The following is a 27278-nucleotide window of genomic DNA, read 5'->3' as shown; positions in this document are numbered from 1 at the left end:
GTCCAGGAAGGACCCCATCTTATTCTGTCCCTGCTCATAAATCACAGGGTTACTATCCATATTACCTCCTTTATCTCTTACACACAGTCACTTTTACACTAAAAATAGTTTGCAGAGGGGAAAAAAAAAATGACAAAGAAAAGCTACGGGAAACCATGCACAAACACTTTGTCTTAAAGTCTCCATTTGAGAAGAAGAAAATCAGCATCCCCTGGAATACAACTGAAAATAAAAGCTCCTTGCTGTTTCATTTCCCTGTTTTCCCACACTTATTTTTTAACCAGCTCCCCCCCTCCAAAAAAAAAAAAAAAAAAAAAAAGTGGACATAGCAGTGGGAGAGGCCTGAGCAGAGCCAGATGGAAGAGGAAAGTGTACCCACATTTTGGGTCCATGTTCTGACCGCTACGGCTTAAGAGAAAAAGAAATAACATCCTTTTTTCCACTACATTTCTGGGCACATCTAACCTGAAAAATATTTCCAGCCAAAGGTTATTTGAAGAAGCTGACCCAGATTTGTGAATATTTTTGGACAAGTAAAATGACATTTAATGTTCACTGAGGGGAAAAAAAAAAGAAAGGAAAAAATCACACATCTCTCGTCTTAATTGAATCTAATCTCTCAGAAAATCTCTGTTTGCTAAACATTGTGGTTTATTTTTTTGTTTTTACCCTGTGAAATCGGAAAGGACAATTTGGATTGTACACTTTAATTTTATCTAAAATTCCCATCAAGAACTTTGCTATTAAGTAGATGAACAATATCCTGTGACAAGGGGTTAGCTCAATAGTATGATATAAAAACACAGCCCCAAGGATTATGGTTCTATTAGACAGGATTAGCACCTTTCACTGGCTTGTCAACCCAGCCAAATGTGCCCTGCAGCATGGAGCGGGAGGGAGAGAAAGAGGGAGGCTGGGATTCACAGCAATATTGGGAAAGTATAAAATAGTCTCACACAGCGATCTCTAAACATACACTGACCTTTCTGTTGCATTCAATCACTTCAAGATGTCTAGTAGGAATAACTGTGTATTAAAGTGCAGATGTGCTGCAAATACTTTAAAAGGAACAAGGGGAAAAACATTGTTTATTGTTGGTCTTACCTATAAACAGCTTGAGCACAGGGAAATCAGTTATTCTTTTTCGACCCTTGAAACAACCTTATATCCTACATGTGCAGAAGCCTTGGGCTATTTTGTAGTGTATTTCAGTGTTGCTTCATCCCTATTAAAGATTAATAAGGGTTACAGGATGAGTTCCACTATTCTAGATAATGGTCTTGTTGCACTGGAGAGGACTAAATAGGGCTGCTTCAGCAATTCTCTAAACTAACTTTTTCCATTAAGTAATCAATAGCTACCACCTTTTAAAAATGTATTCAACCCCATTACACCGATAGCGAAAAGCAGATTTAGGAGCTCTGGGCTGCAAAGGGAACAGGACTATTACTTTCAGTAGTGTCAGTCACTGCATTAGTGTCAGGGAACACCTACTTTGCGAAGATACGGTGAGCCCTTATTTCCAGGTGAAGGGAAGCTTTTAAAGTAAATGCAAAGCTACTAGAAGAAAATATGCTATTGACTTTTGATACCAGGATTCAGCATCCTATAAAGTTAAGTGATTTTTCTGGCTGGATGTATGCAAGAGCTACCAATAGATACGTTAAGCAAATACGAATTTGCGCAGTAAAAGCTAATGGAGGCATGGGCAGGGGAGAAACACTTTTATTTTTCCACACAAGGACCAGTAAATAATTTCTACAAATCAATGCATTAACTTTCATCCCTTCCCCTTCGGTATACCAAATTAGCATAATAGAAAATAGCAAAGATATTTTTCAGTATTTTAAATATTTCTTCCATCTTTTCCTATCTCTTCAATTCCCTGAAATCCAGGAACTTTAAGTAATCATTTTAAAGGGATAAGTGCTATGTAATTGCTGTTTATTTTAATTTGGACAGTCTGCAGTTGGTGATCTGGTTTGTCTGTAAATAGCCTATCCTTCTCCCCAGAAAATGGTATGGTATACAAATAGAAAAACAACAACAAAAAGAGGTTCTGCAATCTGTGTCTTTCTGTTATAAAACATCCTTCCCTTGTAGAGCATATCATAGGTGAAGTCAGTTAGTTCTTATGATAAACTAGTCAGAGCTTCTCCGTGTCTAAAGACAACCTTTGAGCCAAAACTGACAGCAGTTATCCTGCTAAATAATTATTATGGGTGATACTCATCTCATATTTCCCTTTGGACAATTGACACTGCTCAGAGATCTGGTTCTCTGCGGTGAGAAGTTTTGGACCATTATGTTTTGCTTCAAGTGCTATTCAAAATAGCTTTTAAGGCCAGCACGGTGCAATGGCTTTGTACTGACCCTCTCGCACAAGTAAATCTCTTCAAATTCCTCCACGCGTTTTCATTTTTAGCTTCCATTCATCCTTAGACTACCCGGACCGAGTAAGCTGTATAGGGGCAAAGGCGGTCACTGGGAGTAACAAAAAGGGAGCTCAGCACGATGCCCAATTTCCTCGTCTGCCACAGACACTTGTAGTCTTCCCTCTCTCCTCGGAAGAAGCCACAGCAGCTCCCAAGAGGATAGTCTGTGCTTGCTGCTTTGATCGATGGAGATAAGTGGAGCTCAGGATTTGATTCATTTCTTCTGTTCTCTGATGCTCCTAGTCCCTTCTGAAGGAGGAGACTACTCTGAGAATGAAATTAAGAGTTACCGAAGTAGGGATGAATATTGCTACTCTGGTAGCTTATCTTCTTGCGTAGATATTCAAAGAAATTGTCTCCTACTTTCCCAGAAGGCAAGATAGCAATTTTTAGCTTTTGGGGTGTTCTGTGAAAAAAACCAACAACAACAAAAGCCCCTCACTTCTGTATAAAGGATGAGAATTTGCATACAAGATTCAGTGACTCTCCGAAGAGTAATAGAGAAGCAAAAAAAGAGAAGACATCATGACCTCCCTGCCTCAGGGATTTTTTCCTATTTACACATTAGTTACACATACAGAACTTCTGACCACTAACCAAGCTATTAATATAACTTTATAGCCCACACGAAACATGGCCTAAACCTTGTACTTCGCCAGTCAAAAGCAATAAAAAAGATACAGCTTGTTCTTGCTAACTCAAATAGGGCAATCAGCTGAAATGGCATTTTTAACTGGCTTAAAAATGACTCTATAAAAGACTGGTTGTTATCGTGGTCTGGTATTCAATAACTGCGTGGAGGTGGGGAGAGAGGGGAGCAAAGTGGTCTTTGAACAGAACTGCCACCATGAAGCCTCAGAGCAAACACCCTAATTTTAGCGACTGAAAATGACTGGAAAAGAAAAGCTGTATAAAATAATGAGTTATTTGTACTTAACACTCCTCCAGGTCAACAAACTTCGCTCTCCAAAGTAAACACTGGGTGGCTGTTTTATCAGTACCGCTATCTGGTACCAGCCTCGGTCTCTCAAGCCTGAACCAATGCTGACACGAAGCACATAGTGCCCGATAACCCAGCCCGCACGTCAGAGTTTCCACTAGAAACTCAGTTCTCGAGTGCTTTCAAAGGGCACCTCGCGCAGGGCAGGCAAAGTTAAACAGGGGCGAGATGGTTCGCGAGGCCTGTAAGTCTTCCTCGGGAAGAGGCAAGCCAGGTAGGAAGTCTGAGCAAAAAGGCAACTTCATCTGGCAAAAAGCGTGCTGTGTTGATTAAACAAGTTTGCGAGGAACGAAATAAGGAAGCAATTTAAGAAACATCGATCTTAACACTAAGGAAGTTTTTTGCAACTGAGTGTTGCAAAATGTGCAGGGGGGGAGGGATCTGACTCCTCTTCCTTTAAAGGCACATTGACCCTGGATTTTGAGCATGTGGTTCTGCCCGGTTGCTGCAGAGCACTCTCAGTTCCTGGTGAGAAAAGTCACTCCAAGTGCTCTTCTGGCAGTCTGTCCAATTCTGGGAGTGTGCACACAGGTATTTGCAATAATTATGTAATTAAGACTTTATTATTTATATGACATTTAATTAAAAGTGACTTTCAGTGGCACACAAAACCATGAAAAGAAAATGACTTTAAAAGAAGGTTAAGGATGTGTGACAAACTCAGAGGAGCTATGAAAATGACAGTTAAGGACTTGGCATGATGTGCACTTCTACCTCCCTGCTATCCTTTTTTACCCTTCATTTACACGTGGGCAGAAACATCGAGGGACAAGCCTGGAAATCTACCCTCCACAGAACCGTGACTGCAGTAAAGGGGAGCGCTGTCTGAGTAAAGACTGGTTAAACACTACGTAAGCACTGCAGGCTTTGATCTTTAATCCCTTAAATACCAACATCTTTCCTCTCCTGAAACTTTCTCCTCTCCGAACCACATGAATTCACAGACGAATTCTCGTATTTTAAAAGTGAAACACCTGTGAATCAATTAAAATCCTTTCCCTGCTTACTTATACAGCATGATTTTATTAATGCTGTGTGTTATCTAGGTCCTGACTTTGCAGGGTTCAGCTGGATTTCTCGTGCGAGAGAAATTACTCACGTGTGTGTTTGCAGAATGGCCTTTAAGCGAAGATGAAAATATATATGCCCAAAGACGAGCCAAGAAGCACGTAGCCCCCCAGGGCTCGGTTTTAAAGGCAGCCCCATGCCTGTCCAGCACACACAGAGTGGGGCAGCCGGCGTACTCCCCCAGCGCAGGTGGGAATCTCCCGCATGCGGCTACCGAAAATGCTCCCACGCCAGAGCAGAAGCGGCCATAAGGAGCCTACCGCCTCGTCGTGCTATACACAGACCGCATGCAGAATAGCGCGGGGAGACCCGGTGTGTCTGAGGGCTTTGCTGTTCCTTTCGGCAAGCCTGAGAAGCGGCCACAGCTGCCGACTGCAGCGTGCTTGCCTGCCAGCCCCGGAGCGGAGCAGCCGGGGATAGGCAGAAAATACTCCTGCCTGGTGTGACAGTGTTTTGGTCAGAGCCTCTGCGACTCAACCGTTGTACCACAGGTCCTTCACAGGGGTTATTTCGATGGCAGCGAGAGCCTCCTTGCCTCTCTTACGCTTCGTTCGTGCATGACGTGGGAGCTGGTCCTGCTCCCAGGGAGTGACCAAGAATGAAAGGCAGCTTCTGCATTCCTTGCTAGGGAGAGGCACGTTTTCAGTGGAAGGTGTTCCTTCAAATGACCTCACAGAGGGAAACAACATTAAAAAATAACCTCTAAGTCACGGTTAAAACTGTCCCAAAAGCTCATTTGTTTTTTCTGAAGAGTAAGCAAACTTTAGAAAACCCTTATACAAGTTTTACTGCTGTCCTGCAGTCTTATCCTTGACAACAGGTAATGACCAACAATAAGCTAATTCTAAGGAACTTGGGGGATGGGGGGAGAAAAAGAGTTAGTTTTTATTACTTTTAAATGAGTGTTTGATACATCATGTTGGTTCCCCTGATTAATGTTCACAGCAAACTCAGCCATTGGAGTTGTAATGTTTCTGCAAGCTTCCCTACAGCAAAGCTCAGCCATTAATTCAGTGGCATATGTCAGCTCAGCAGAGCAAGGTCACTCTTCTCTTTCAAGGGGAACCTTTTTAGAAATAATAAAACTGACAGAAAGTTCTTTTTTGCATGCTTTATGTCACCTGAGGTTGAGTGCTGCAGTTAATATCACAGAGCTTATAAACATTCCCATCTTCAGCAGCCTCCAACACCACTGAGCTCTTGGAACCTCAACGTTTTGTGGTTTTTTTTAAAGTAATATCGTGACAGCTTTATGTGGGGCAGATATACAATATGTAATCCTAAATGAGTAAAAAATGAGTAAAAAATGAACAAATCTTTTCTTAGGCTCTTTAGAGGAGAAATTTTGGAAGGCACTAAGAGACTGCTGATACTGCAGTTACGCATTTAGGATGTTAGTGCTTAGAGAAAAAGATGTAGGATTAAGGACTTTGTCTCCATGGATGCTTGCACCTTTGGCTAAAAGGGAGAAAATCTTAAAATCCTACTGGTCCACCTTGTTTCCATTTCACTGTTAACTGATACTGCAGGCTGGAAATCTGTATAGGCATGTGATATAAAGAGAGCACAAAGTTAATTGATCTATTCATGGAATAATTTTGAACTTCTAAGTAGATAAAGATGTGTTAGTCATCTGTTATAATAACTAATTGCGACTGGAACTTATTTATCGGGATACAAATATTATGGAGCATGATAAACAAACTAGTTAGCTGAAGAATAAGATCCAAACAATAGGCCAATTTTTTCCCCCTCATTATCTCCCTTCAGACATCCTGACTACACTTGATTAATGAATCCATAGTGAGATTAGCTGAAATTGCCTTAATGGAGATGCAGTACAGTAGAGAAGCAAAATTCAGTGCAGTATAGATCATCAGTCACTGTGAATTTTAGTGTTTCATCAAACCTATGTGTCCATTTATTGACATTATTTTTATCTTAGAAAACAAAAAAACTAAACGAAAGACTACACTCATTACAATGGGTTAACATTTGACTCCTTTAAAATGATGACCAGTGGCACCATTTTTTTCCCCTTCATGTATCCTCTCTTGTCAGAAGGCTGAGTTCCAGTGTTGGCTTATTGCCATCAGTGGGCCAAAGTTATCCTTATTGTCCAGTTGTAGAAAGCACACGTGGCACTTCATTGCAGCCTCACAGGCTTCAAAAGCTGGACATGCTTGCACAACATATGCCTGGGAATCTAAAATATGCTCCTTGGAAATTTGAACTCATAAAATAAATTCAATAAGCTTTTGGTTTTGGACCAGTATGGAACCTTCAGGGAGAAGCTCAGGGTTTCCCAGGGATTTAGCACTGCATAAGAATACTTCTTAGTGCAGAAGTTATGATGTGTTAAATTCTAGGGTTTCTTTGTAGCATAAGTTCTATAACTGCAATCCCAGGAAAAAAATCTAGTAACCTGAAGACAAGATAGCATCCTGATTCTCTTCAGGTCACTCTTACACCAGAAAGGAACTAGTACAATCAACAGCTCACTGTGAGTACTGGGTACAGCAAACGGTACTAGTCTAGTATGGGCACATCAATTCTCCTCTCTCCGTTCAATTATCTTTGTGGCATGGGGTTATTGCGATCACAGCTCAGCGGAAAACTACAGTTTCATCTCATGAAAAACAAGTGTACCAGATGTTTGAAGTGTGTTTTCATTCTGACGCACAACAAAATTGAGACTAAGCTTTTCTCCCCTCCCCTGCAACCTCCATGAAAACCACACATAGTTGAGAGAAGCTTACCAATGAGATGGTGCTACTGAGGCACAGACAGCAGTGAGGGCTTTGAGGTGTTATGTGAAGCCCAAATTCGAGGCCATACTCAAATCCTACTCAAATCTGGCCTTTCATTGCAAAAGGGATTGTGTCAGCTGCAAGGTTTCAAGCTTTCATGAACAGGTAGGAACATGTCTGCTCAGATTCCCTCAGGTACTAACCAAAATCCCAAACACACAGTTTTCAAATATTTTACCCATGTAGACACAATTACCAAGAGACATTAATCAAGCGAATATAAACTCCATTATAGAGACAGAAAGAAAATCATGGAAACACCCCAATAGACAATATCAGAAGAGCCTTGCCATGTACTTGTTACTAGAGCTGACTACCTGCTCTACCATCATCAGTCACTTCCTGCAGCCTCTACACAGGCTCTGAGCTGCTCATCCATCAGTGAACCATGTCCCCTTTCCAGCTCTGTGAAGCAGTTTTTGGACTTAACATCTGACCTTAAAAAGGAGGCAGAAGAAGTATAGGAGAAAAACAACGCAGCTGTGGTGAGCGAAAGCAATTCATGAGTAGTAAAGCTCAGCATCCGCTTTGCACAGGTGAAGGCAGCAGAGAGTCAAGCTGCGTGAGCTCATTCAGCTGTCTCGGCCACTTTGTCATCTCATCTTCACACACCTGCTTTTGGCTGTGCTGTTGCTAAGTGAAGCCAATTTCTTTATCTCATGGCTGGAGGCTGTCAGTGACAAAGCTCCATCTCTATCTCAAACATAAGGGTAAAGGGAAGACATGAAGCTGCACCATAGCTTTTCCGGTTGAACAACACTCCTATACTGCTTCTCTTCTTCCTGAAGAAGCCATGAGAAACCCTGCAGAAAAACCTAAAGCCTAGTACTCAAGTATTCCAGTAGCCCCATATCTCACTTGCCTTTCAACATACCTGAAAGACGAGCAAACCTATGAGACCTTTTGAATGAGGTCAGCATGACCAAGTAGAGGAACTTACAACTTCCTACAGTTCTCAAGAAAGTAACCATTCAACATCCCATGGAAATCAAGGACAGGAGTGTGAGGTTACTTGGTTGTTCTTGTAAAGATTATAAAAGAGACAAAGACATAAAAGGGTAGGAAAGGGGCTAAAACTCCATCCAGAAGACATAATGGTGCAAAACATTAGGTGGATCACTAGATCTTTTTCCCAGAGAAAGCTTCTTGCCATGCTCAATGCTGGGTGATGGTTAGAGATGACAGGCACTTTGCTGTTGCCATTCACCTTACCAGAAGGATGCCAGTAGATATTACAACTGGCAACTAAGCAGCCTGAAGACTGTGTACATGTGAAGTCCTTGTCCAGCCTTCTGTGTTTCCATGGAATAAACCAAAGAGGTATGGGGAAGAAAGTGGCAGTATGGTGTATAATATGTATAGTCAAAGAAGCAGCTTCTCTGAAGCAGTTCAAAATCTCCAGAATTTTCCCTAGGCTGGAGTTTCAGTCTCAAGTTTGGGAAGAATAAAAAAAGTAAGAACATGCTCTTGGGCGCACTGTAAGTGGAATAAGATATAAAAAGCTAGAAAGGTAAGAGCAAGCAGGTATACAGAAGAGATTTCACTTGGGGAAAAAGGTAGGTGGTCATTCATCTTCCTGTGGAATATCAACACACGTGCACACAGATGCTTCCACCTAGTGTACGAAACAAAGTCACTTGCTAAATATTCAGAGCATATATAATTTGTAGCCTGGTTCCAAGCAGCAGAATGTCTAGAGTAAAAACACTAACATTGCTAATTTGTGGAAGAGAGTATAACTGTTCCTAAGAACTGAAGTAACTCCGCTGTCTCTGTTGCAAGCTTTCAGGAGATAAAGGTTAAGGGATATTGTGATTACAGAGGCCCAGAAGACTTTTTATCTTCCTTCTCTGCAGTGGGTATTGCTGAGGGCTTCTGCTCACACATCGAGGGGTTGAGTCTTCTGGCTAAAGTGTTTGTAGCCACCCACAAATTGCTTATACCGGCTGGCCAGCGATGGCTTTATAATGACTTCAGTCTGGTTTATCCTATGACACATTACTAGAAGGGTGTTGAAACCTACAGAAATCCGTAGGCCACATCCTCTGCCTGTCCTGCCTGTACACAGTTACTGCTTTTTTCCAGCAATGACAGGTATCCTGGCCAATGTTTAATTCGGGGTTTTTGGGGTTTCCTAGAAACACAATATTGAAGTCAACTGCTCTATAAAGCTAATTAAAGAATTAGAAGGCAACTAATGCTGATTTATGTCACCTTGGTAGTTGTGCTACTGTATTTATCAGAAAGTAGTTATAAATTATGTGGTTGATAGTCCGGTTTCTAAAAATGGCCGGAGAGGGTGGTTCAGACATCTTGAAATGCTCTTGCTTGCAAGAAAACAAACAAAGAATCAAACTGGGTTTGTTACTCTAAGCAAAATTAATATTAATGTGAAAATACTCTCTCTGGGAAATTTGCTCTCACTTGTTTTAAAATATTCTGCTATTAAGGACTTAAGCCTGGCTAGTGAAGGAAAACCAAGACAGGGAAGAAATAAGAAATGACCTGAATTTTGCGCGAAGTTGGACAAAATTTAAAAGGTGCTGTAATCAAGGGAACACACAAAAGAGGCCAGGGCTGGACCAGGCCACAGATGTCATTTTTTCCTTTCGCACACGAGCTAGTCTAGAGTTGTGTGTGTGAGCCCTCAACGAGCCTGTGTGTTGATCTGAGCATCAAAATGTGGAGTCTGGACATCCTAATCAGCCTCCTGAGAGAGAGACAGCTGTTCTTTCCCCACAAAGACCCTGGACTTTTACTTGCTGGTGAGAAAACAGAATTCCTCAAATTTCAAGACCTTACTAGAAGAGATATGCTAACATATATGTTAAGACACAAACAACTTTCTGAAACTGCTGTTGGAAAAAAAAAAAAGGTGGCTGATGATCAAGAAGCAAGATGATAATATAAATTAAGAAAAAATACCAAAGGTAAGAGGACCAGTAATACGATTGTAGACCCTTCCACTCACACAAGAAAAATAATGCAAGGTTAACTCTAACCTTGCTCTAGTTTTTTATGAAGCCTGAGGGGGACAGGAAACACCTTCTGAGGTGTCAGCTGCAATCCCTTTTTTCCCCGTCTACACGTACGTGATTATTACTAGTATCATTTTTTTTGTTTCTCTGAACCATCCCTGATAAAGGCCCACAGGTATTTCCACTATAAACCAGGTTCTTAAAACTACTTCCCAGATGTTGTCATCCATTTCTGCTTATTTAACAGAGTTCAAATGGATTTTGACAAACAGTCTTTCTTCAAGAGGCAATGCAGTAAAGACCTTTAATGACAGAACTATGTGTCATCTTTGCCTATAAGCATAAATTTGCACAGCGGGCAGTACGGTAAAAACAGCTTATCATCAACTCATCACCTCTCATCATTGTTAGAATGAAATGCAAATGGAAACGAACATCACTTCAGTCATGGTTGCGAAAATTAACATCTATGACATTAACAGTGGCTCATTTATTATGTACTCAAAAAATTCAGGGGGAAAGAAAATAATATAAAACTTGCTGTTTTCAGAACTCTACCAGTCTTTACCTTTTAAATAAAATTAAAACCCTCAGCTTTCCCCACTCAAGGATAAATCCTAGTTAATATTTATTAACACTGAGCAATCTCTTCACTGCAGATCTTGTCCTACAGAAGATCTAATTATGTTTTGAATGATTTTTGATGTTTAGGTTTGCTGTACCTATTTTCTTTTTTTTTTTCCTTAATAAAGTCCCCCATTGGAAAGTCATAAGCCACTGTCTAAGAAAAAAGCAGCACCAAAAAACTTGTTTCTACCGTCTATAAAAAGGGGAAATCCTGGCCTCAAGTCTATGGCAAAAGTGTGCATTGATTTCTGTGGAGGCAGGGTTTCATTTAAAGCTTATAAAAAGGAAAAATATTGGTATGAAATAGTACTAGGGAACAAAGTTGCACATTAAAATATTTACTCCCATTGGATTTGCCACTATTTTCTCATAACCCTGAAAATAAATAATAGTTTATCACCTAAGTAAGTGAATATTGATTTAATTAGAAGCTTGGACATATTTTTGCCTAAACAAAATGCACAAGCATTGACCCTGAATTGTCTTACATACCAGAAGTAAGCTGAGTTTCAAGCACCAAGTGCGTTTGGAAGCAGAATAAGGAAACAAAAATGTCTCAAACCTTTAGCATAAACATAGATCAACTGTCATGTAGAATAATGACACAAGACTTTCTTCAGTCAAGCCAGAAAAAAATGGCACAAAGTAGTCTTTGCTTCAGCTTGAAGTAAAGCCAAGAATCATCAGGCAGTTCTCAAGTTTGCTATGTCCATAGGAATTTGAAAGAGAGAGAGAAAGAAATAGGCTCTACCCAACACATTACATCCTGTGAAGTAGACAAGACAATGCGGGGATGTTTTACAGATTATTTGCATCTTCCATTGTCATTTGCATCTGGTCAAATGTGTAAAACATTGCAAAACGGAATGCAGAGTAGCTGCAAAATGCTTTAATGGTGTTTTATTTGTATGGTGCCAGGATATGGTGCTGTCTGAAGCATATGAAAAAGAGAAGACTAGTTACCTCATAATTTCTTAGAATGTTTTTTCTTACCATCTTTCTAAATCTGCTTCATGCCACTCCCCAGATACATTGACATCTGTAACGTCATAAGGGCCAAAGAGGCTAAAATCCAGGTGATTTTAGGGTCCTTTGTTTCATCTTCTAAGTCAACTGCTCTCCTCCTCCCCAGCTCTCTAAGGGGTGTTGGGACAGACTGCACAAACTCATAGCTAAAACACATCTAGTAAAAGCATCCTTCCCCCCACTTGCTACCGTACTTTCCTGCTCTGCAACTAAAACCCCAGCAGTGGAGGAGACACATGCTCTCTCTGCCGTGAGCTGCCAGAGCTGGGCTGACTCTGGCCACCAGCATGACCACGAACCTCAGGGCTGGGTGCAAGACCTTGTTTGTTTGACCTCACCTGCCCACAAATAATACTGCAGCTGACAACAGCTATGCCGTATAAACCAAGCCGTGTCTCGTCTGACAGAAAAGAAAGAGGGGCAGGTGAGGACTGAAAGGAAGCGCTGAGAGAGAGCTGCCTCTTGGTGGGCACCTGATGGGAGGTGCACAGGCTCTGTTGTGACAGAAAGTCATTTAAGGTCCTGGATAGACAGATAGGTTAGATTAGACAGGCTTGAATTTCTTCAATATTAAGCAGGGTATTTTTAAGCCTTAGGACTTTTCCTTTATAGTTCAACTACCTGGGTCCTCAGCTGATGTACAAGGTATAAATGTACAGTTCCGTGGCAGTATGTGCAGTACAGTGATAAACATTGGCAAAGGATCAGAATCCTTCCAGTATGTCTTTTGAAAATGTTTCTCTCACATTTCTCTCCCTATTTTCTCTGGGATGACACCAGGTGTAGATTTTTTTTGCCTAGCAATGAATGTTTATTTATTTAGTTTACATACAAAGCATACAGTAGTTATGCGCATATCCATGCATATGCAAAAGCCGCCAGATATGCAAAAAAGTTATTAGCATGACTGCAGCACTACAGAAATCCTGCTGTGTAACGAAACAAACGGCAACGCTATTTCATGGCAACGGACAAGTATCAACCCTTTCATAGCAGACACTGAGAGTTGTAAAATGCTACTTTTTGTCTAGGTAGCACCTAACGCATCTGCAGAAGTCCCTTAAGCACCACAGTAATCAATAAAGTAAATGCATTGAACTGGCAGTTAGATACTGAAAATCTGTATTGGTCCTGCATTGGTCATTGACTTGCCCACCACTACTAGAAGCTTTACACAAGGACAGCAAATTGCCTCGAGAGGGGTTTTAACACCAGCCTTGCATGGTATTCCTTCATCTTTATCGAAAGACATAACTGGATGCTGCTATTCTTCACATTAGAAAGTAATAAAAGCAAAAGGATTAAAAAGAAAATCTTGGTGGAACACTTGAATTAATGCACAGAAGTTCATCCAGTTGTGATAAAGACAACTGGTCACTATGGGTAAGATTCAGTTACCTAAAAAGATCTTTTTGGTGTCCTCTTTGCCGGCCTAAGGTAGCAAACCTGATTTTCACTTAACGCTCCAGACCTTATGGCTCTCTCATAGGTCTCGTGTCAGCCCCGTGTGGATGTGTTGGAGACACTGGGACACCTAAGCTGCCGAAAGGTGAGGTGAGGTAGCCCAAGACCTCCACAATGACAATGGCATCCTGCCCTGCGAGTGTGAGGAGGTACCAGATGTTGCCTGCGCAGAGCAGGGGCAGCCAGGAGGGGATCTAGGGAAGTCACTTGTGAAATCCTGTAACTTCTGTCGGGAGGTAAGGACCTGCACCCCATGTTACCCAATTCAGTATTAAGCAACTTAAGTATTTGCGTTGCTTCCACGGGGCATGTTTCGAAACATGCTACAACAAGCTAGGATTTCCATTCCGTGCGACATGGGGGCTGTCTCCTCCCATGCCCTTTTTGTGAATAGCACACTCAGCAAAAGCATTCCCATCGTGGAAAGTTTACACAATTCTGTGCAAAAGTGGGACTACAGTAGGTGATGTGTTTCAAAGCACACTACTGAGGCAGAAAGACATCCTGAGCCACTTCACCAAGACCTTTCCATTTTTGTAAGCATTTACAATAAGACAAAGTCAGCACAGCAAAGTCAACAGGTTTGACACTCAGTCAGGTGGTTAGACTCTTTTTATCCCTGCTTTACACATATAGTGAATCAAATCCATGACCATGAGAGAGAGAGAGAGATTTGAGAAGCCACAATGCCAGCATTTCAATAGCATGGAGTGCATTCATGAATGAATAGCTAACTGGGGAATAAAGAAAAAATAAAAATCAGACTGTTGTTAAGGAATGTATTATTCTGGAAGAAGAGAGTAATCAAAACTTGTTTTTGAAGTTATTTAACAGACAGTAAAACAAAGCCTATCCACAGAGTCTCTCATGGTCATTTCCTGCTTAACCTATAGTGTAATTAGATATTAATTATACTTTTGCCCTATCTTAAAAAAAAGTATGATGTTTGAACAGAAGAAAATACGTACCATAACAACCAGTGAAACGGTTAAAAAACCATTCAAATCCATAGGAAAATGGATTCAGAATTGTTTCAAACCCATGGAAAAAACCATTAATTTTAATTGCTAATGAGTCATAGTCTAAAATTGCAAGTGCAATACGCAGAAGCCAATGTTGAGTAAAACCAAAAGACATCTGAAATTGTGTCTGCAATCATATTTAGGACCCGGAAATCACAAAGTGAGGTGTATTCCCAAACAATGAGAAGATAGGTCTGTAAACTAGGAGATGGTGAGTTACTGAGAGCAGAGATATACTAAAAGGCTTTTCTAATCTCTTATTTAAATTTTCAGCACTGGCAAATTGAAATAGAAATGGATACTGATGCACTCAGGTCTAGCAGTAGCCATTTCTCTTCAGGCTTACAACACACTTGCAAAGGTCATTCTGCACCCAGTCCGGGGACTGGAAGTAAATTTCTAGCACAGGACACATCCTTATGCATCTTGCAAAACTCTCACTTTCTTTCTTGCAATTCCAGATTGTGGAAAGTGTCCAGTGTAGCCTAATATCAATTTATTCAGAGTATTTATTTCAGGCTGAAGGTATAATAATTCCCAGAAAAGTAGAGATGACAAACACTGATTTCCAAGTATCCTCTTCTCCTTTGGTTATGATGATGCAGAAGCAAATTTATTAAAATAAGGAACAAATTTAATAGCTTTTCTAATTCTTCACTGATTCTCACACTCTTTTGTGGGACATCGTCTGTTTATCATAGATGAAAGGGAGAGAGGGGATTTTTGTAAGCAAGCCCCTCTGTTAAAAGACAGATGCAGAGCGTGTAACAATAGGCAAAGTCCAGTACCAGGACTCTTTAGCACAGCTATAGCAGCTTCACAATGATGATATCTTGAATTGGATCATTACTTTTATAAAGTAGGTGTATACAACTCGATTCCTGAGATTATACCACTGAGGCACTTGCTAGCACATCAGGAAATCCTGAAGCTAGGATTTAAAAGGAAATCCTCCTTTTAAAAATTGTTAAGATTCCTGTTATTATTCATTGACAGTAAAAATTAAACATTCTTACCTTTGGCTTTTGACTTTTCTCCTTATCAGACACATTAGATGGTTTTCTCTTCAACATTTTTAATTCCGGTTTATCCAGCTGATGTGCAACTGCTACTAGCTTGTAACCAAACTAAGTACAATGAAGTGTACTGCACAAGCGTACATCAGTTACGCAGTTTCTTATTCTATCAGGATGTGGCTTCATGCAGCTGCTTTGCGGCATGGGTGAGCAAGCTGAAATCTTTGTTTGGGGAGGGAGTGAGGAAAGAGGGTAGGAAGTGACGGCAAAAAGAGAGAGGTGCACTAAGGAGATGAGTTGAAAATGAGGAAAGGGTCCAGAGTGAGAAATGCTTTAAGACTTATCTCCTTCTATGTCACCATCAGGCCTCAGTAAGACTTTGGACAACCTCAAGCAAATCATCCTCTTTTCCTCTCTCATTTTTCCCCACTCAACCTTGTGGCACTAACTGCATCATTCATTTCAACTTCTGCTGGGACTCGAATGTGAAGAAGGTATGCTGCTGTTCAGAGGACCAAGGAATATTATCCCCCAGCAGATTCACCCCGGTCTAGCTGGCCCCTAATGCCTGCCTTTCTTTCTTAGCTCTACAGTAATGCAATAGAAGTAATGAGATTGAAGGTCACTGTTTGGCAGAGAAGGGAAGTTTTCTAAAGCCATCTTTTTCTTTTGCATGGTGGAATAATTTTTTGCCATTCATCACAGAATTTGGACTCCCTGAAATAGCACTCTTCAGTCCTCTGTTGTCCTTGATTTGGTGACAAAGTCACAGGGAGAAAAAGCAAATCTAACAGAAGGCTTACAACGAAGACACAGAGGAGAATGACAAAGGTCCTTTACCCTCTTGAAAAACAGCCCAGAGGCTAAATGAAAGTGGAGGTATTAAGATAGCTTTGAATTTCTGCTTCATTTTGCTTGATATTATTTGCCAAACAAATAAAAGTCTTGAATGTCCTAAGTAAAACTTATTTGTTGTGAATCATAGGCCACAAAACCTGAAACCATGAAAAATTCGCAACTTTTTGCTGAAAGATGGAGGCAAATTCTCAATTTCAACCCCCAAACTTTTAGGCCACCCACAGAGCTTCAATTAAATCTTACTACAAAAATTACTACAAATGAAAAAGAAATCTATTTCTAAGTAAGTTGCAAGAAAAATGTTCCAGAGTAAGTGGCAAGAAAAAACTTTGGTGAAAATGCTCTTTTTTTTTTTCCAAAATTTTGATAACATTTTTTCAAAATTTTTTTTCAAGCAAATCTATTCTAAGCAACTTTTACTCGGAAGTTTTGCATAGATAAAAGCTCTTTTAAAAAAGCAAGTCACTGTGGAGGTCTCTTACACCAAACAAAAATTCAGAAGTCCTTGTCAAACCAAATACTCAGTGCACAGACCTTTCTTTCTCTATGTCATTCTTTTAATATGGTTGAACTCAAATTTCAAGGAAAGCTAAACCAAGAAACCATCCAAACTGAAAACCAAAAGAACTGATGGTTGAAAGCTGGTAAGAAATGCACAGGTCTTATTTCTTAGAATTGCCTTTCCTAGTCCCATAAACACTTCTAACTTTTTGAAGCATCTGTGAGGAGACAATGCTAGATAGGCAGGTAGTCTCTTGGGTGAATTGCTCTCTTCTTCCTCTGTCACATGAATACTCCAGGGAGGGATAAGACACTGCTCATCACATGAATTCCCATTTCAGTTTGCTATTTGGACTTCTATTTAAATGTTTAAGAAAAGTTTTGGAGGCCTTCTTGGATTCTGATGGACGGGCAACTGAATGGACTGAAACTGACTGACGAAAGAATAATTATTATATGCTGATGGTATAATGAGGTTTTCCTTTCCAGACCTTCTAAGAACTGGGTTGGTAAGAAGAGGAGTAGGAACTGGGGTTAAGGTGCTGAAATTCTGCCAAATATAATGCAAGATTTTTCTCTAGGTTATCAGATTGCAGTGGAGTACGTGTTGAACTTCAACCCATTAACCAAGATGTTTCACTTCACATTTTAATCAGAACTACACTCATCTAGAACAGAGTTGAATTTATTATTGTTATTATTAATAATAACATATCCATCAGAGTTCATAATAATTGTTATTATTAATAATCGGTGATTAATTAATAATAATGATGAACTCTGAGAGGTATGTTTTTTTCATATATCTGATAACAACACCTGAAAAGTCCATTTAAGTTTCTAACCATAAGGAGGTTTTACCATGGATATTTAATCAGCCTTAGTAATTCAGTAGGGCCGTATGTTGTTATAAAAGCTGCATATATGTTTAATACTAATTAAACCTGATTATTTATCTACATAAATGTACACTGCAGTATATTGTTTTTAATCTGATCCAAACGTGAGGATTAAATCAGACTCTGCTGATCATTAGACTGTGATTTCCTGTCTCAGGCCCCTGTTAAAATCTTCATGATTAATAAAATGGGAACTCATCTGAAGAGTAATATATGAGCTTCCTTTCTGTAGAATATTTATTGTTAAACAGGAAGAAAGAGGCCATTTCAAGAGATATAGTACCCACCCATATCTATTTCCTTTCCTCATCCACATATCAGAAAAATTATAGCAGCTTGAAAGCTGACCTGATTATGTTCTTGCCCTTGGAAGGTTGACCCACACTAGTTGTAAAAAGTAACAAAGTGAAGAAAATCAAACAGAAATAACATTAAGTTCATTTAATTTAGTTGACCAATACATTTCAAAAGGAGCTCCTTTGAATTAAGAATTAGTAATAAGCTTGGTGCTTATATCCTCTGTATTTGAAGCTAATTTTTCAAAGGGGAATGAATATCTATGTAAAATTAAAAGAAAAATTCTCATGCTTAGTAACTTATTCCATTTCCTTGCTGGTCTTTGAACCTGATCCAAACCCCAATGAAATCAATAGAATTTTTTCAGGTGAATTTTATGGGGCTTGGATTGACTCCTCCATCCTGAAATACCCAGGCAATGTCACTCTTCTCTCTGGGAAGTCCTATGGGGAAAAAGGCTAACCATTTAAAAATAATTGAGATGACCCCATGAGAATGATTCCCACCGACATTATATTTATAAAAGGCAACATACCTTATAGCTTATTATTATCATTATTCAGTTTTAATGAATGGACCGTGATGAATGGTCCTGGACATTCAAGTGCTTTATGTGCCTCCCTCCCACACGATATCAAGTGCCGCAACAGTGCCATATCCCCTCAGTGGGTCCATCCACTTACCTTGCCCTGAAAGGAGAGATCATTTCCAGTCTAAACTGCAAGTGTAAACTTATCCTTTCAATACTTGATTATTCTGATAAAACTAAAAAGTAGAGTGCAAAGCAGATTGAAGGGTTTAGCATACTGGCCACCTGTCAAAAAGCAAGTGAGATGAGACTTTTTTCATATTAGCAACTCGTTTTTCATTGTCCGTCAGACAAATCTGGTCCAAGTTTAACCAGAGACTGAGAGATACCTCGGGGCTGTACATTGCTTTCCTTAATGCTAAGCAACCCCAGTCTGTTTATTTTAATTAAAATAAGACTTGTGTTTTGTGCAAGAAAGGAATCATGCCTTTGGCCTCTGCTTTTTATGGCCATGCCTCTCCCTGTATGATCTAGATCCCTTAGATATTGCGGAAATCTCAGAATAGCAAGTGGAGCAGAGTGAATAATTTGCAGTGAATAATTTACTTAACAAATTTAATCTTTATTTCCTCAAGGAACATTCATGAGCAGGACACAATTTCCTCATATGTATTAATTAGGGGCCAGTACGTAGCTAGATACTTCCCTCTCCTGGTTTAATCTGAGCAAGGACCAGCCACAGTTATAGTCACTGCTACTCCTCAGCAGACCTCTCTCCATAAACTACCATGGCAAAGACTCTACGGAAACTAAAAAGAACAAGTGTGAAAAAGTGAAGTTAAGCCCTCCCTCGCCTGACAACAGCCCATGAAAGAAGCCAGGTGTTGCAGGCTGTCTTTATAACTATTTAAACTAAACACTCACTTTTAAGTTTAACTCCAAAGGTTGAGGCTGCGATTTTCCATGGGGATGCTGGGGAATGGAGCTGGATACTTAAGGTCCCATCTCTGAAACTCTCACACTCACTGCAAACACATCACTGCGAGCATCCAGAACATAGTACTGAAAATTTGTTCAAAATGGTTAGGGCTTCATGCAACAGGATGTAATTTCCTACGGAATAGGCTCCTATGTGCTTTTCATCAGAAATAAAAAATAAAGAAGCTACAGAAACTCGGAGTCTTCGAGAGACAAGACAGGATTAAAGAATATTTTAAGCTTACACCCTGGTTTTGGCAGAGGGTTGACACTATATCAAGAAGATTCCTATCCCGTACAAAGTATAATTCTTATGAAGCCTGCAGAAACTGGCTATTCAGCAAAGCCAGTAACTAACATCTGAAGTTAACTTCAAAAACTTGATCTTTGCCAAGTAATTTATATTGGGGGGATTTTTAATGCCATACATCCACTGAAACAGCGTGAGGGAACAATGACAGAGCAGAGTCTAAGCTTGTTGAAGCAACCGTCAGGGTGCAGAGCAACAGGAATACCCTCATCATGCCAAGTCCCAGGAATTGTGAATTCAGCCTTTCTCAGACTATTGGGCTTCCTTCTCTTCCTGAAAAAATATTTTTGTGATTCTTCCTTCTCTTATGCTAATCCTTTGCCACTAAGGTCAATGGAGTCACAAAGAAATATGGCAGGGACAGGCTACAGAGCATCACTACCAGAGCTCCTACTGAATTTAAAGATGTGTCTGGTACAAAACGCAGTTGCTACTCTGTGCGTAAGAAAAAGTGTCTCATTGCCAGGCACGCAGACTGTGTCCTTGGCATGCTCCCAACACCGCCTAGCCTAAAGAGAAAATGAAGTACCAAGAACTCATCGCAAACTTTGATCCCAACACATTCTCTTGCATTAGCAGTAGATGAACAGATCAGTCATACCTACACTATGTCAGGTTAGCACTAGCACTAATAAAAATCTATACTATTGTGACAGAAGGATTCTCAAGGAGATTGGCTTTCACCTATTGAACAAATCCCTTTCTTGTTACCTTGAAGAGTAAGAACCAAAGTTGTATCTATATCTTCCAGGTATTCCTGTTGGGAAAACTCAAAGTCAGCAAGGTTGGTGTCTTGTAAAACACAGCCACAGGCTTATCCAGCATCTGTGTAATGATTTCCAACAGAAATATGTGCGTCACTGGTGGTTTTCCTGTACAATTTATAGTAAGCAGAATACACTTTACTGTCTGTGATGAATAACAGAAAGTAACTGGCAGGACAGTGCTGCTGTGGTTTAAGCCATGTAAGTGAACAGCACACCGTTTCTCGGAGAGAATGGTAAAACGTAGCTCAAAGCTACATCACAATGTTCATGCCTAGAACATCTCAATGGATTCTGTTAGTGAACACTGTGATTACTAATCAGCTACAGGGGCATTTCATCCCAGGTAGTTTGCAGGTTTAAATGACTGTTGTTTTATAGTTGTCCAGCTGAAGCTCAGCCTCCCAGAAATGCATTTACAGATAAAGAGTGACAGTTGGCTTGCATGTCTATTCAGAAAACCCAAATATGAGATTTTCGATAAAAGGAACTGATATAAAAATAAATTTAGGCTCTCCGTTTTAATCTCGTACACAAAACATGACATGCTTCATTCGGCATTTAGGAGGCCAGCTTAATGCACAAGCACTGGCAGTACAGCAGGGGATTTTTTCAAGGTATGTACATGATGTCTGCCTGCCTATCTCTGATTAGAATCAAGATCAACAAAAGTAAATTCTGATTAACTCTAATGCGCAGCCTGCTGTCAGGAAACTCTGTGTAATTTGAGCCGTCTTTTACCTTTTTTGAATTTCTTCACTGATGTCAGAGTGTCACATCGCTGTGCTATCACAGCGCTAGGACTGCTGTGCAAATGCTAACATGAAAAGGCATAAAGTGTGGTACACTGCGTATTCTCTTGCAGGGCTTTGATTTCATTTTGCTTCTAGAGGAAAATGCTATTCTTCCTTTCTCCTTGAACATGGTTTCAAGTGTGTGCAAATCAAAATCTGGAAGGGACAAAGAGGGACAAGATGGCTTTATTTGTAATTAGTTTTACAACTTTTCTTCTACCTATCTAACTGATATGATACCTGATTGGTAACCAGCAGAAACACAAAAACTCTTCATCATCAAGAATAGGTGATTAGTTTCAATCTTACGTTTGATTTTCTTTTCTTAAAACACTCTGTACCAGAGCTGTGGGCTTACCTGTTGCAACACTTGATTCAGGTGCTAACATTCATGGCAATACCTTCAAAATCAAGCAGGATGCGGGTCAGGCTAGCTCCATCAGCAGACCTGCCAAATCACACACATTCGGAATGAGACTTGAGCGGTTGATTTGCTCTCCTGCTCCCTTCCAGGCCTGAACCTCGCTGCAGGGAGGTCTGGCTCCTGCTCTGTACGTGTGTCTGGCAGGCATAGGTGGTTACCCCGATCCATCAGCCACTTGCTCAGTGCAGGGGTGACGGAGGGTGGGCAAGCTGCAGCCATGCTGAGCTCCCCCATAAGGAAGAGGAGGCACTTTTCCTGCTGGATTTCAGCACCAAGTCCCTCACTGGGGATGACTGGCCAGGCGATCGCTGCATCCTGTGCCGGTCATGGTTGGTGCCCTGCTTGCCTCACTTGGGGCTCCATGGGACCCTTAGGGCCAGGGCTGAATGGTCACGATTGAGTAAGTTGCCCCAGGTCAGCTGAGCCTCACTAACAGGGTGAGAACATGGTCTTAGCCTATCACCAAGATGAAGAGAAGCACAGTCACGTGAATTTATTTCATTAAGGATTTAAGATAACATGTTTATCTCAGGCTGTGGGCTAAAAGCACTCGCAGGGACAGTCACGGTACTCAGTAGATAAAAGGTAATTACTTACATGTCAGTAACTTGTCTTTAGGGAGAGAAGGGAATGGAAAGGGGAGGCTGTCTCTGAAACTGTACTCTGTGGAAAGAGAGATGGATGCTTTGCCTCTTCACAAGCACCCCACTTTTCTTCAGGATTCCCTCCACCAATCTTGATCTTTTTCACTGTATTATCAAACTCCTTCCCCTCTCACTTCCCTACAAAGTATATGAGCTTTTGACTCACTCCTTGCATACCGCTTCTCTAGAGAGTCTTTTCTTACCTCTTACTCTCACCTATCTGATCTTTTTTTACTTCTTTCACACATGTTATCTTGAGTGTTTTCTGTCCCCTTTGCCTTGCTGCTGCCATGGGAAACAGAGGTTGATGAAAAGGCAACAAAACTGTTCCCTCCAACAGCTCCATGATCTGCTAAAAGTTCACCTGAGCTACAGCCAGCAAACCGGAGAAGAGTCTCACTCCAGGAGCAGCAAAACTCTGAAAGCTAGATATAGGCCTGTTAGTTTACAGCAAGTAATTTTTTTCATACATGTACAAACTGGTGAAGAGAAATGTTAATATTATGGTCCTCTAGTTTGGGAGGTGAAAGTTCACAAAAGTCTTTGAAACATCTTTGGGTTCAAACACCCCTCTAAACCTAAATAATAATACCTAAAACCCTAAAAAATAGCACCCTCACGTACACACAAAAACTCATTAGATTCAGAAAACAAAGTTTTAAAGCCAAGGGAAGGCAGAATTAATGCTGTCTCTGATACCTGAATCTCCCCCCTATGCATGTATGTTTTATGATGCAGTTTTAATGATGCAGTTTTAATATTTACCACATTATCTCTAGTGAATGACTGTCTCATTCAGTGCAAAGTCTGATGTGTAAAATAACATACTATCTCCATTTTCCAAATGAAGCCTGAGGCAGACAAGCTAAGTGATTTGTCTAATATCACACAAGAGGTCTGTAGAAGTGCAGGGAATTCAATCTGCATTATCTACATCCTTAATCACTGGATCATGATTCACAGAGTTAAGGAACCTATGCTGCTATGAAGAACTGTAATAAGGATTTATTTTGTCATTATGGTTCAATGAAATGCTAAGAAATTGTGTTAAAACGTACTTACTTTGCAGCTGATTATTGACTGCACGTAATCCTCAGTTTTTGACCCTGTGGTTAGATGTGCAGAAAATTTAAGTGAATATAGCTGCAAGCGAAGTTTTGGGAGTTTGACTTCAAGGCTTTCAGACTAAAAAATCTGAACAATATCCTGCCTATCTTAAAATGATCACCGGAATTAACTGATTTTGCCCTTTTCCACCTGTACACATCTTGCTGTAGGATGTGAGCTGTCATCTATATTTATCTGAGAAGAAGAACTGTCTTGTGAGCTAGCATGGCAGCCAACACACTAGTCCCCTGTCATAACTGAGGCCACATGTATTGCTGTATTGCCATGCTGATTAATTTTTAGGGGAGTTACGTGGAAGCAAGGATGATCTGTGAGGAAGGAAATCTAGGTATTAAAACACCTACACAATCCAGAACTAAATATAGAATGCCTCAAAATATCTGCAAAAGTTTCTGTCTCATGATCTTAAACAATCTGAACTCTTGATTTTCCTACTTCCCACGCGCTGTTTGTCGTCATTTCTTGTGGTATGCTATCAAACGTGAGTTGTAAGTAGAAGTGAACGAGAAGTTTCATGTCATTTAACCTAATTCATTTGGTCCTTTCACGAAAAATATTCAGATTTCTTCAAATAGACTGGAGTGTAAGCACTTCCAGCAAGAATTATGTTGTGTTCAGGTTTCCAATTTGCTTTGCTTATGTATTAGGGAAGGTGAACTTCTTCAATCAATTAAATGTCTACAGAAAGTCAGTCCAGAAATTTCATTACCATAGACGAATTCCTTTCAAAATAAAAGAGAATACTCAGATACAAATCATTGTTCAGTTCTTTCTGAAAATCCCTGTACTTTGTCTTCTGATGATCTGTTCATATACCTGAAAGTATTTAAATAGCAGAATTAGAGGGGTGTCCACTGTGTGTCCATTGTTTCACTTCCAATCTTATTTTTCAGGCCCTATTCTTGTTCATTTTACCCACAATTATTTTTTGAAAGCTGGATGAAAACCCAGTATTCAAATTATGTTTTCAGATTCTAAAAACAAGTTTGAAATTATGCAAGACATACCCTGCTTTTGGAGAATGTCACAACAGAAGTACTTCTTTTACTGGACTTTGAAACACATTCATTATAATAATGCTGAAGCCCTGGAAATCTTAATGCCTTTCTGGCACTGAAAATCCTCACTCTTCCATTTACGCCATTGCTGAGCACCGATATCATGTGACTTTTCCTACATTTCTATGTGAGGGAGATGAACACAGAACTAATTTCTTCTGATTTATGAAAGGCTTATTTCACAAATAGGCTTTACAGGAACACTTTAAAGCATACAAAAATGACTTACCAAAGAGAATGACTAGCTCAATCTACACTCACAAAACAAGCAAGCAAACATAATCAGCTCCTGAAGCCAGCTCAGAACTTCCAAAAAATTTATGTTCCCCAAAAGAAAAGTCATTTGAATTAGCTAGGGAAGAAGACAAGGAATATCAGGCATTGTTGTATGCACTGCTACCTACCCCCTACATATTCTTGTAACTTAAGGTCAGTAAGGATCCTTGAGCCATCTTAGGTTGCAGCTTCCTCACCGAAGCCTTAGCCTCAAAATCCTTACCAAGTTAGTCATGTGGGTAGCACTTTAATTTCAACTTCATCAGGGACACTGAAGAAATCTGAAGCTAAGCTTGCTTTTTCTCCTGAATAAAGATGAGCACACATAAAAGGTATACTGAGCTAATGCAAGCACAGTGAAGATTAAACATTTTGACTACAAACGAGAAGCTTATCACCAACTCAACAAGCACAAGATCAGGCCAAAGTTTAGGTTTCAAAAGTGAATCTATGCAGAAGTAAAACTGCATTACTTTGTGTGAGGAGATAAATTGCACTTAAAAAGTTGCAGTCTTGGATAGGCAGATCCCTAGGCACCTGATGGCTTCATTGGTCAAAATGTTCCTCCAGCACCAGGAGCTAATGCATTAGCACAACACAGGATCAAAACACAGCCTGTATTAGCTGATTCATTCCGCAGGAGCACTGCTCAAGCAGAGTAATGTATAGGTTTTTTTGCTTTGTATGGTGTATGGGAAAAAATGATAGCTTTAATATAAAAAAACAAGAAGTAAAATGTCAATTATAAAATACTGGACTGACAGCAGATCCACAGAAGGATAATATTATCACAGCGTAGGTACAAAGCAGCAAAGAGACAATGCAATCTATTTCTTTCGGTATGCAAAAGTGCATTGTTTTGACAATTCTAAAGGATGCTAACAGGAAGTCATCCTGTCATCAGACAGTTTGTTATCAACAACTGTACTTAGTTTAATTATATTTTGATTCTTAATCATGTTTCACGAAGCAGGTAGCATTCTTTTTTTTCTATTAAGAATTCATATGCCATTTACAAAGAATAAGGATATGAAATGCCCAATTTTCCCTGCACTCTCAACAATTATATTCCCCTTCATACTACATTCATGACAGTAATCCAAAATCCAAAATAACCTTTCATTTCTCTCTCTAGCTGTAGCTCTGCAGTACCTAACAGCTATGTCAGAAGCAAACCGATGAAATCTGCTGAGGTGAATTGAAATGTTCTTCTGCAGTTATCTGTAAACATATTAAAGATGATATGGTATTTTATTTTAAAATATCTTTTACTCAAATAAATTCACTTAATTATCATTCTGCCTTATATATACTAGAATGTACTAACAATCCAACTTTACAGAACTTTGCATAGTATTTCCAGGAAAAGTAAACACTGAAAATTCACTCATGGATCTTGACTTTTTCCCAGTTTTAAAATCGAAGCCATTCCAATTTCACCAGCATTTGACTACAACAGACATGTATAAATATATCTCAATCCCCACCCCTGCACAGGCTTAAAATTCAAAATAAGCTTTCACAAAGTTCTGGGACAGGGTTTGAATTGGGAAATAGTGAGTGCCCTTGATTTAGCTGTGGCACTGTCCCTCTTTGTGTATCAGTTCATGTACGTTCAAAGACTATGCAGTCTGGGGAGCAAGGGACGGGAGGTTCTAGCTATCTCTTTACCCTGCAAGAGAGGTGCTGAGTACACAGGGTGAAGGGCTGAGCTGGAGAACTGATGGGGAGAGCAGGGTAACAGGTGAAATTAGCTACAATGTTATAAAAAGCAACACGAAACCTGTCAGGGGCTTGTAAATGAAGATATGATAAGATGAAAGAGAAGCAGCTGGGGACAGTTTCATATCTTAGAAAACAGCACAGCTTATCACCTGAACACCCATCATCATGGTCTTGACTGTTTTGTTTACTGCCACCCTTTCAGCTGCTCTTCATCTCTTCCCTGGGCAAAGGCTCTGGTCCTCAGCTTGGGTACATCTGAGCAGGACTTCCTAACACCAGTAGAAAATAGATTTTTACTTGGTGAGGATCTGGCTTCCTACCTTGTCACTGAAATAGGAACAAGTAAGAGCTACAGCTTTTAAAAGGACCACTTATTACTGACACTGAAGAAGCTAGAGTGACTGGAGCAGTTGAAAATTGGTGTCTCAGAAAAGCAATCTGGGGATTTCCAGGCATTCTTTTTTGTGCTATGTTTGTGCCAAATGAGGATTCAAAATGTAATTGAGAAAGCTCTTCTAAGGCATGTTCAGGTGTCTCTCAACAGAAAGACATTAGCTGAAGAAAGAATTAAATTCAGAAAACAGTCAAATTGCTTAAGAAAATTGAGCAGCCAGAAAGTCCATTAAAGCCCACAGCATTCTAGTGTG

At 40.0% G+C, this 27278-nt stretch overlaps 1 protein-coding gene across 1 annotated transcript in view; it reads right to left on the bottom strand.

Annotated features, from left to right (window-relative positions):
• Positions 1–15625, bottom strand: part of SAMSN1 (SAM domain, SH3 domain and nuclear localization signals 1) — a 36680-nt gene extending 21055 nt beyond the window's left edge. Inside the window, exon 1 of the mRNA XM_009587492.1 lies at positions 15447–15625. Coding sequence (XP_009585787.1) covers positions 15447–15503 — 57 coding nt within the window. The 5' untranslated portion in view covers positions 15504–15625. The remainder of the gene's footprint in view (positions 1–15446) is intronic.
• Positions 15626–27278: the final 11653 nt, after the last annotated feature.

The sequence above is a fragment of the Fulmarus glacialis genome, unplaced genomic scaffold (assembly GCF_000690835.1).
Source record: "Fulmarus glacialis isolate BGI_N327 unplaced genomic scaffold, ASM69083v1 scaffold15441, whole genome shotgun sequence".
NCBI lineage: Eukaryota > Metazoa > Chordata > Aves > Procellariiformes > Procellariidae > Fulmarus > Fulmarus glacialis.
Note: the sequence above shows the minus strand (reverse complement) of the source record. Positions and strands in the feature narration are given on the sequence as shown.